We start from the raw sequence: 11,827 nt of genomic DNA, 5'->3' as shown, positions 1-11,827 counted from the left end.
GGTGGGTGACGTGAAGCCTGATTCTCTGCTATGACATGAATACAGATTCTGCGCTGACATAAGGCCAGATTCTCTGTTACGGGACCTCTCTCCTCTGCCTGGGTGCCTGGGCTTAAATGTGTGACAGTGGCCTGTTCCAGTGGTGGCTGACGTGAAGCCTGATTCTCTGCTATGACATGAAGACAGATTCTGCGCTGACATAAGGCCAGATTCTCTGTTACGGGACCGCTCTCCTCTGTCTGGGTGCCGGGGCCTAAATGTGTGACAGTGGCCTGTTCCAGTGGTGGGTGACGTGAAGCCTGATTCTCTGCTATGACATGAATACAGATTCTGCGCTGACATAAGGCCAGATTCTCTGTTACGGGACCGCTCTCCTCTGCCTGGGTGCCTGGGCCTAAATGTGTGACAGTGGCCTGTTCCAGTGGTGGCTGACGTGAAGCCTGATTCTCTGCTATGACATGAAGACAGATTCTGCGCTGACATAAGGCCAGATTCTCTGTTACGGGACCGCTCTCCTCTGTCTGGGTGCCGGGGCCTAAATGTGTGACAGTGGCCTGTTCCAGTGGTGGGTGACGTGAAGCCTGATTCTCTGCTATGACATGAATACAGATTCTGCGCTGACATAAGGCCAGATTCTCTGTTACGGGACCTCTCTCCTCTGCCTGGGTGCCTGGGCCTAAATGTGTGACAGTGGCCTGTTCCAGTGGTGGGTGACGTGAAGCCTGATTCTCTGCTATGACATGAATACAGATTCTGCGCTGACATAAGGCCAGATTCTCTGTTACGGGACCTCTCTCCTCTGCCTGGGTGCCTGGGCCTAAATGTGTGACAGTGGCCTGTTCCAGTGGTGGGTGACGTGAAGCCTGATTCTCTGCTATGACATTAAGACAGATTCTATGCTGACATAAGGCCAGATTCTCTGTTACGGGACCTCTCTCCTCTGCCTGGGTGCCTGGGCCTAAATGTGTGACAGTGGCCTGTTCCAGTGGTGGGTGACGTGATGCCTGATTCTCTGCTATGACATGAAGACAGATTCTGTGCTGACATAAGGCCAGATTCTCTGTTACAGGACCTCTCTCCTCTGTCTGGGTGCCGGGGCCTAAATGTGTGACAGTGGCCTGTTCCAGTGGTGGGTGACGTGAAGCTTGATTCTCTGCTATGACATGAAGACTGATTCTGCGCTGACATAAGGCCAGATTCTCTGTTACGGGACCTCTCTCCTCTGCCTGGGTGCCTGGGCCTAAATGTGTGACAGTGGCCTGTTCCAGTGGTGGGTGACGTGATGCCTGATTCTCTGCTATGACATGAAGACAGATTCTGCGCTGACATAAGGCCAGATTCTCTGTTACGGGACCTCTCTCCTCTGCCTGGGTGCCTGGGCCTAAATGTGTGACAGTGGCCTGTTCCAGTGGTGGGTGACGTGAAGCCTGATTCTCTGCTATGACATTAAGACAGATTCTGTGCTGACATAAGGCCAGATTCTCTGTTACGGGACCTCTCTCCTCTGCCTGGGTGCCTGGGCCTAAATGTGTGACAGTGGCCTGTTCCAGTGGTGGGTGACGTGATGCCTGATTCTCTGCTATGACATGAAGACAGATTCTGTGCTGACATAAGGCCAGATTCTCTGTTATAGGACCTCTCTCCTCTGTCTGGGTGCCGGGGCCTAAATGTGTGACAGTGGCCTGTTCCAGTGGTGGGTGACGTGAAGCTTGATTCTCTGCTATGACATGAAGACAGATTCTGCGCTGACATAAGGCCAGATTCTCTGTTACGGGACCGCTCTCCTCTGTCTGGGTGCCGGGGCCTAAGTGTGTGACAGTGGCCTGTTCCAGTGGTGGGTGACGTGAAGCCTGATTCTCTGCTATGACATGAAGACTGATTCTGCGCTGACATGAAGCCAGATTCTCTGCTATGGCATGAAGAGACTGATTCTCTGCTGACATGAAGCCAGATTTTTTGCTATGGCATGAAGAGACTAATTCTCTGCTGACGTGAAGCCAGATTCTCTGCTATGGGACCTCTCTCCAATTGATATTGGTTCATTTTTATTTTTTTTATTTTAATTTTAATTCATTTCCCTATCCACATTTGTTTGCAGGGGATTTACCTACATGTTGCTGCCTTTTGCAGCCCTCTAGCTCTTTCCTGGGCTGTTTTACAGCCTTTTTAGTGCCCAAAAGTTTGGGTCCCCATTGACTTGAATGGGGTTCGGGTTCGGGTCAGGTTCGGATCCCGAACCCGAACATTTCCGGGAAGTTCGGCCGAACTTCTCGAACCCGAACATCCAGGTGTTCGCTCAACTCTACTCCCAGGCTTACCACTCTGTAGGGTTACTTCCTTTTCACCAAGACTCATACACTGAGGGTTTTTGTATCTCTCCTTGATTAACCCAGCTTGCCTCACAGGTGATCTCCTCAGCTAAAGGCAAAACACGTACTGGAAGGGTGTTGACTGGCAGATTCCACTACCAAACCTATCCACTAGTCCAAATAAAATTCAGCCCAGAACAAAATGTAGACAAAACTGTCTCATCAAACTACGCTTTGCTGAAACCACTGCAGCTTTCTGGATTTTAGTTATCTCACCCAGCTGAGGCATCTGAGTGGGATAGACATGCCTTCCAGCACTGTACACATTACCACATATCCCCCCGCCCCCTCTTCTCCAGACCAGAGGTCTGGGCATTTCTCCACATCATACTATGCTCCACATCATACTCTGGAAGATGTGGCCTGTGTCACATTTTTTTCTTTATTCTGCCACACCCATGCCAGCAGAGCTTGGTTTGTCATCAACACAGATTTTCTACCCAGTAGATAATGCCTAAGGGACTCCGGTGCCCATCTAATAGCCAGATACTCTCTTTCTACTGTTTCACAAGCTGATGATGCTCTCTCGCTCTCTTTGTCTCTCTATTTTCCTTTGTCTTTACCTCTGGCAATCATGCTCCCTTTTTTCATTTTATCAACAGATAGCATCTTTCTTCTCTCTTTATTCTCAGAGCATCGATCTTGGCTTCTGGAACTTCTTTCAGAAGATATTTTTATCCAAACTACAGGCTCTCCCTTTAACTTCTCTGGCTCTTGCACCTGCTCATGCCATTTCTTGCACTGCTGTAGCTCTTGACTGAACTGTTTGCACAGTTTCTCCCAGCCATGGTCATGTCCAGACACTTTCTCCTTTGCGGAGCTCTTTCAACAGAGCATGAGTGCTCCCGTGTGCTTCTTTTAAATGCATCTGGTTCACCTCTTCCTTGGCGTCTTGCCGTTTCCCTTCTAGGGACCTCAATTTTTTTTCTTTTCAGCAGGGGTTAACTTAGGTTTGGCGGCAGTTTCAGAGTCCTCTGCTTCTTTAGTGGCTTTAACCACTTCGGCAGACTCTCTGTCACGAGTTGGAGGTCCCAGGAGAGACCACCGCGTCGTCAAGCAATAAACGGAAATCAGGTACAGACACATAAGAGTTTATTGCACAAACAGAAACATGGAAAACAACACAGATAAAACATGAGCTCTATGTACCGTCAGCACAGTGGGAGAAAACCCCCACTGCGCCACTGTCTAGTAATACTCCAGAGGGGCGTAACTAAGCAACTCCTGGTTTTCACTAGAGCCCTAGATGGTAGGGTTAGACTTAGCCGCAGGAAGTTGCCAGGGTCCACTCTGGAGCGTGACCTAGACAGTGACAGCAGGAGCGAATGGACAACAGGTACCAGAAGGTACCGACGGCACATAGGCATACATAACATACAGGCAAATACAAAACAGAGCAACTAATGATACAAGCAGGAGTTCACGCAAGGGAGCAGGAGTGGCAATGAGCAGAGAAGGACTTGCTCCACCAGTAGTAAACTGCATGGCCTTGTCATGCCACTCTGCTGCAAAGGCTTGCTGAACACAGACATCAGAATAAACACAAAGTAACTAAAACATAACAGGCAGAACAGATAACAGACAGACGACGTTAATGAACAAGTAGGGAAACCCACAGAGCACAGACAGACAGACACGGATCCCATGGGTCAGCAGCATGGGAGAGAGTACAAACCAGGAACAGGACAGGACAAGACAACACACACCAGGAGAGCTGACACAGAACTGAGGAAACCTCAGCCTTAGGCTCATTGCACACGACAGTATATTTTCACGGTCCGCAAAACGGGGTCCCGTTTTTCCGTGATCCGTGACCGTTTTTTCGTCCGTGGGTCTTCCTTGATTTTTGGAGGATCCTCGGACATGAAAAAAAAGTCGTTTTGGTGTCCGCCTGGCCGTGCGGAGCCAAACGGATCCGTCCTGAATTACAATGCAAGTCAATGGGGACAGATCCGTTTGACGTTGACACAATATGGTGCCATTTCAAACGGATCCGTCCCCATTGACTTTCAATGTAAAGTCTGGAGTCCCTTTTATACCATCGGATCGGAGTTTTCTCCAATCCGATGGTATATTTTAACTTGAAGCGTCCCCATCACCATGGGAACGCCTCTATGTTAGAATATACTGTCGGATATGAGTTAGATCGTGAAACCTCATTTCCGACAGTATATTCTAACACAGAGGCGTTCCCATGGTGATGGGGACGCTTCTAGTTAGAATATACTACAAACTGTGTACATTACTGCCCCCTGCTGCCTAGCAGTATCCGATCTCTTACAGGGGGCCGTGATCAGCACAATTAACCCCTCAGGTGCCGCACCTGAAGGGGTTAATTGTACTATCATATCCCCCTGTAAGAGATCAGGGCTGCCAGGCAGCAGGGGGCAGACCCCCCCCCTCCCCCGTTTGAATATCATTGGTGGCCAGTGCGGCCCCCCCCCCCCCTTCCTCCCTCTATTGTAATAATTCGTTGGTGGCACAGTGTGCGCCCCCCCCCCTCCTCCCTCTATTGTAATAAATCGTTGGTGGCACAGTGTGCGCCCCCCCCCCTTCCTCCCTCTATTGTAATAAATCGTTGGTGGCACAGTGTGCGCCCCCCATTGGCCCCCCTCCCTCTATAGCATTAACAACATTGGTGGCCAGTGTGCAGCCTCCCATCCCCCCCCCCCCCGATCATTGGTGGCAGCGGGTTACTAGCAATAGTACAATAGTAAAAGATTCATACTTACCTGGGAGCTGCGATTTTCGTGTCCGGCCGGGAGCTCCTCCTACTGGTAAGTGACAGTTCATTTAGCAATGCGCCGCACAGACCCTGTCACTTACCAGTAGGTGGAGCTCCCGGCCGGACACGAACATCGCAGCAGCAGCCAGCAGCAGGTAAGTATGAATCTTCTACTATTGTACTATTGCTAAGTAACCATGGCAACCAGGACTGTAGTAGCGTCCTGGTTGCCATGGTTACCGATCGGAGCCCCAGCGATTAAACTGGGACTCCGATCGGAACTCCGCTGCCACCAATGATGGGGGGGGGGGGAGATGGGAGGCCGCACACTGGCTAACAATGTTGTTAATGCTATAGAGGGAGGGGGGGCCGATGGAGGGCGCACACTGTGCCACCAACGAATTATTACAATAGAGGGAGGGAGGGGGGGGGGGCGCACACTGTGCCACCAACGAATAATTACAATAGAGGGAGGGGGGGGCCGCACTGGCCACCAACCTATTATTACAATAGAGGGGGGGGGGGGGGTGGCACTGGCCCCCAATGATATTCAAACTGGGGAGGGGGGGGAGGGTCTGCCCCCTGCTGCCTGGCAGCCCTGATCTCTTACAGGGGGATATGATAGTACAATTAACCCATTCAGGTGCCGCACCTGAAGGGGTTAATTGTGCTGATCACGGCCCCCTGTAAGAGATCGGGTGCTGCCAGGCAGCAGGGGGCAGTCTTGTACACAGTTTGTAGTGTATTCTAACTAGAAGCGTCCCCATCACCATGGGAACGCTTCTGTGTTAGATTATACTGTCGGTTCTGAGTTTTCACGAAGTGAAAACTCAGCTATGAAAAAGCTTTTATGCAGACGGATCTTCGGATCCGTCTGTATAAAAAGTAACCTACGGCCACGGATCACGGACACGGATGCCAATCTTGTGTGCATCCGTGTTCTTTCACGGACCCATTGACTTGAATGGGTCCGTGAACCGTTGGCCGTGAAAAAAATAGGATTTTTTTCACGGCCAGGAAACACGGATCTCGGATGCGGCTGCAAAACGGTGCATTTTCCGTTTTTTCCACGGACCCATTGAAAGTCATGGGGTCCGCGAAAAAAAATGGAAAACGGCACAACGGCCACGGGTGCACACAACGGTCGTGTGAAAGAGGCCTTATATACAGGTTCCATGGGTGCAGCAGAGAGACCACACCCATGGAGCAGACAGAGGATTAACTCCTAATAAGCACACAGGGGAGTTAACCCATAAAGAACCACAAATGACACACAGGAACAGAACTTCAGCGAGGAGCGCCGAATGAGCAAGAACGGAAGGTCACAGTCAAAGGTAACGACTGTGACACTCCCACCCCTCAAAGCCCCCCCCCCTCTCCTCCCAAACAGAAAGGGGAAGAAGAAGTGGGGGCAACAAACCAAACAGAACCAGGCAAGGGGACAGAAATCAAAGGGGTGACGAGGTACAAGGGCAGGAACACATACGACGACCGTAACCAGCCCAACACCTGAAAACCAGCCTACACGGAGGGTCCGCAGCCAGTACGCCAGGGGAAGATAGCCAGCCAACACGGCATACACGTCAAGTGAACCGCACCAAGAAGTTACCTCCCCCTCCACTCTCCCTCTGGAGAATGACATATCTGCCAAGAACTAATTGGCCAGACATGCAGACACCCCCTTCCGGAGGATTGGGACCAGGACCAGGAACCAGACAGGAATACAAAGAAATTCGGAATCAAAGGGGTACAGAGGTACACACGCAGAACACATAAGACGACCGCAGCCAGCACGCAGCCCCTAGCAACCAGCCTCCAAGGTAAACGCAGCCAGTACGCCAAGAGTAATGCAGCCAGCCTACACGGCCACAAAAGTCATGGTGAACTGCAGTGTGCTAACACCTCCCCCTCCACTCTCCCTCCGGAGAATGGCATGTCTGCCAAGAACTGATTGGTCAGACATGCTGACACCCCCTTCCGGAGGCCAGGACCAGAAGCAGATACCTGCGCCGATAACGGAAAACACGGCCGTAGGCAGAACTGCAAGCAAAAAGGTTAAACCGGACGTCGCCCCTGGCAACCAGCATACACAGAGAACACCGCAGCCAGTACACCAAGGCAACCAAATCCGATACCTAAAGGCAGCATACAGAGGGAAATACAGAAAGCACACACATTACAGATAAGCAGAAAACAGAACAAAAAAAACTCTGTGAAAGTTCACTTGTTCATTCTGTCACGAGTTGGAGGTCCCAGGAGAGACCACCGCGTCGTCAAGCAATAAACGGAAATCAGGTACAGACACATAAGAGTTTATTGCACAAACAGAAACATGGAAAACAACACAGATAAAACATGAGCTCTATGTACCGTCAGCACAGTGGGAGAAAACCCCCACTGCGCCACTGTCTAGTAATACTCCAGAGGGGCGTAACTAAGCAACTCCTGGTTTTCACTAGAGCCCTAGATGGTAGGGTTAGACTTAGCCGCAGGAAGTTGCCAGGGTCCACTCTGGAGCGTGACCTAGACAGTGACAGCAGGAGCGAATGGACAACAGGTACCAGAAGGTACCGATGGCACATAGGCATACATAACATACAGGCAAATACAAAACAGAGCAACTAATGATACAAGCAGGAGTTCACGCAAGGGAGCAGGAGTGGCAATGAGCAGAGAAGGACTTGCTCCACCAGTAGTAAACTGCATGGCCTTGTCATGCCACTCTGCTGCAAAGGCTTGCTGAACACAGACATCAGAATAAACACAAAGTAACTAAAACATAACAGGCAGAACAGATAACAGACAGACGACGTTAATGAACAAGTAGGGAAACCCACAGAGCACAGACAGACACGGATCCCATGGGTCAGCAGCATGGGAGAGAGTACAAACCAGAAACAGGACAGGACAAGACAACACACACCAGGAGAGCTGACACAGAACTGAGGAAACCTCAGCCTTATATACAGGTTCCATGGGTGCAGCAGAGAGACCACACCCATGGAGCAGACAGAGGATTAACTCCTAATAAGCACACAGGGGAGTTAACCCATAAAGAACCACAAATGACACACAGGAACAGAACTTCAGCGAGGAGCGCCGAATGAGCAAGAACGGAAGGTCACAGTCAAAGGTAACGACTGTGACACTCTCCTTCAGCCCGTTCTTTGATCTCTGCAGCGTCTGAGGATTTCTCCCACTCCAACTCATCGGCCTTAGCTTCTTCATCCTTTGTCTCTTTGGAGTCTCCATTCACTTTGTAAGCCTTCTCATCCTTCTCGGACATGGCATCATATACCTGCACTTTTAACTCCTCCCTTTCTTTCTCATCGAGGTTGGAGGCACTGGGGATATTTGGGTCCTTATCAGACTCTTCAGCTTCCTCTTCTGGCATTCCCTCGAGAGGGTCACCCAGGACATTTTTTTGAATTGTTTTGAACTGTTTTTAAATATATGGGATGTAATATTTATGCAGTATCTTCTTTTATGGATGTTTTAATCCTGTATGATAATATGAAGCCAAATAGCAACCGAATCCACTCCACATTTTGGAATAAGCACCTAAAAAAAAGTTAATTGTGGGTGGAACAACACCATTTATAAAGAGTGAGAATCCACTCACTCGGTGGCCACTGAGGAAGGGGCGTTAGACCCTGAAACGCGTCTGGCATTACAGAGTGAGCGTGGATTCAAAGAGAAGAACAAAGAACCTACATACTGGATCCAAGCGTATAATATTTACCTTGAGAACCGGAGCTACAGTCGCACAGGAGTGACGCTACCCAAGCGCACAGGAGTGACGTTACCCAAGCGTCCGTTACAGCCACACAGCAGTGACGTCATCTTAAGCGTCCGTCCGGAACCCCAGACGACCAGGCCACGCTCGGCCGTGTTCACTAACGTTGCGGTCAAGCAGCAAGGAGGGGTGAGACCGTGACAATACAAGCGGCAAGACTCTGTAAGTAATTTGGAGACTATAACGTCACGTGCATTGCCTGTGTATACCAGACATTGGTATATCATTACCATTACTGTTGCACCGATATTATTATTACCAACATTGCTCCACTGGATCTGGCCACAGAGCGAGTAGCATACATCATTGCCCCATATGATTGCAGTGTCACATCTGTGCAGTGGTACGGCATAATTCAGATCATTGCTCTGGACGCTTTTGGTCACAGTACCACAACTGGGACATTGTATTTAGCACAGTGATACTGCACCTGCAGCAGCGGCATACTTTATTTAGGTTGCTATACATATTTGATGTATTTATGTATTTTATGTATTTTAGGGGTTTGTTTTTAGAGTATTAATTATATTGATAATAATAAAACATCATTTAACTATCTATCTAGTGTTTCCCGTTTGAGTGTGCCCCCTCATTTTTCTACACGTTTCAATAATCCTTCCAGGTCCTGAGGGTAGGACCGGAGGGTGAGCACCTATCCATACGGGACAGGGGTGAGCCGCTGTATTCTATATACTACTATTCACCCAGGACATTGTTCTCCATTCGTGCAAGCTCCAGGAGAGCCATCCCATAGTAGTAGACATAATCTGCATACTGGTCATCCGTCTCCCCGTATTTCTTCCCCAGAAGGCTGCTGGCTTCCTGGAAAGCGTTGACGATGGAGCGGATGTCTTTCATGACCAGGTCCTGGCTACTCACTGCAATGAGTCTCTTGGCTTCTTTATCCATATCAGCCCCAACTTGTTCAGCAGAAACCTTCCATCTTCTTTGCCTCGGCTGACACCGCAGCGTCACCGTTTTCCAGACCCATTCTCAACAGGTCCTGGCTTGGACTTCTTGGTCTCTTTCAGAGGACTCTACTCCTCCATTTACCTTCTTCCATATTAAATCAGAGATGTCTGATACACAGTTGGTTCCCCGTACAATACAGTCCCTGCTCTTCTCGGCTGCAGCAGCAGATGTGCAGCGTCCCACTACGTGTGTGTGGGCACTGCTTAAAAGCACTTTTTATCTTAACAATTGCATTATGCTGTATTGTGGTACTTTATACAAATGTATCTGCAAAATCCCTGTTACCAGGCAGATTAGGTGTAAGTTATACATCCCACCACTAGATGGGGATAAAACTTAGGTTATATATATACCTAGGTCAGGCCTAGTAAAGGATAGGAGACAGGACAGTGTTGAGTTCAGTTGAGATCAGTGTTCAGATCAGTGAGTATGTTGTGCCTTTTCATAGGTAAATGCATTGATATCCAATTCATTCTAGTCAAGATGGATGTTCATTACCTTTAAGAGCCATGCTCGTCTTGACTAGGCCAAAGTAAGGTCATACAAAGGTTTCTGCTCTTTAATGTTTTTCTCATGAATGTACCAGTCTGAGAAGATGCCTCCTTGTCTACTTTTAAATTTATGATGGGAGATAAAGATAAGCTCTATGCATCTGGTGATAATTACCTATACAATTAGGCATTTATTAATGAATCAAAATATATAATATGTATGTATTCATTTAATGAGCCTTAGTTAGTCCTTAGCATAAGACAATCAGTAGGACATATATATATATATATATATATATATATTTGTTTATATTATATTGTTATATGTTACGAAGACAACATGTATTCAGTATATTGTATATATCTTTCTCATTAGGAGAATATCTGTCTCTAAAAGAGTGTCTGTGAAGATGTGTGTTTTATAAAAATTATTCACATCTTTGGTATGACAGAGGAGGTACTGATATCTCTGTGAGAAAACAAGGCCATTCACATCAATAAATCAACAATGTGAGAAACATTCAAAGAGACACTTAGAGGTCTGTCTCTAATTGCTACAAGTGTCAGAATTAATCCCTTTAGCTTTGAATTAAAGCTTTGAAGGTCAAATGTATATTCAGACTTACATAAGTTAACCCTTTATACTATGATGCAAATAGCTTATACAGCAGTGCCACCTAGGTATCAGTAGGTGACAATACAACAGTAGCAAAAGTGCATTCTGGGTAAGGTTATGATGTCACATCTTTTATCAATGGTCACGCCCATCTGACAATGATTGGAAAGTTTTAAACTAGGAAGGTGGGTCTAACTGATAAGTTTGTGATCATAAACCATACACAAGGAAAAAAAAAGGGAAAAGGAGAGAGGAGACAAGTGGAGCTCTCTAGAGGGGTTTATCAAGATGAAAGCCATGGTGAGATGTGCTATGATGGACCACCCAGCTTTCCTAGGAGCAGAAGTGAGATTCCTACTAGGACTTGATAAGAGACACAGAAAATGATATGTCATTTTATTAAGACTAATTTGATAGTGTGGGTGAAATTATACCATCTAGATTGGCGAATAAATAAATAATTAAATTAATTGATCATCTCCATATTGAGATGTAGTCTTAGGATATTGTGAGGCTTCATTCTACCTGCAGAAGAATCTAGACTCATAATCTAGCAAAGCATTAAATAATTGCTTTTATATATATATATATATATATATATATATATTGATAGAACATTCTTCGCCAAGCTAAGTGATGGATCCCCACAGGAAAGACTTGTTTCAAGTCCTTCCCGTTTAAGATCCTAGATCCCTGTTGTCTTAATAGTCTTACCAAAGTTATACAGTGGGATGCGAAAGTTTGGGCAACCTTGTTAATCGGCATAATTTTCCTGTATAAATCATTGGTTGTTACGATAAAAAAATGTCAGTTGAATATATAATATAGGAGACACACACAGTGATATTTGAGAAGTGA

At 47.5% G+C, this 11,827-nt stretch overlaps 1 protein-coding gene across 1 annotated transcript; it reads right to left on the bottom strand.

Moving 5' to 3' along the window:
• Positions 1-8,221: 8,221 nt before the first annotated feature.
• LOC120980057 (histone-binding protein N1/N2-like) lies at positions 8,222-9,799 on the bottom strand. The gene is made up of 3 exons (XM_040408925.1): positions 9,595-9,799; positions 9,076-9,089; positions 8,222-8,491 (listed from the first exon to the last, which is right to left on the bottom strand). The coding sequence occupies exons 1-3, from the start codon at positions 9,797-9,799 to the stop codon at positions 8,222-8,224; spliced, it is 489 nt and encodes a 162-aa protein (XP_040264859.1).
• Positions 9,800-11,827: the final 2,028 nt, after the last annotated feature.

This window comes from Bufo bufo, chromosome 10 (genome assembly GCF_905171765.1).
Source record: "Bufo bufo chromosome 10, aBufBuf1.1, whole genome shotgun sequence".
NCBI lineage: Eukaryota > Metazoa > Chordata > Amphibia > Anura > Bufonidae > Bufo > Bufo bufo.
The sequence above is the reverse complement of the archived record's forward strand: the minus strand, read 5'-3'. Positions and strand labels throughout refer to the sequence as shown.

Coding starts and splice junctions, on each gene's coding strand:
- LOC120980057 (XM_040408925.1), bottom strand. CDS start 9,799: ATGGATAAAGAAGCCAAGAGACTCATTGCAGTGAGTAGCCAGGACCTG.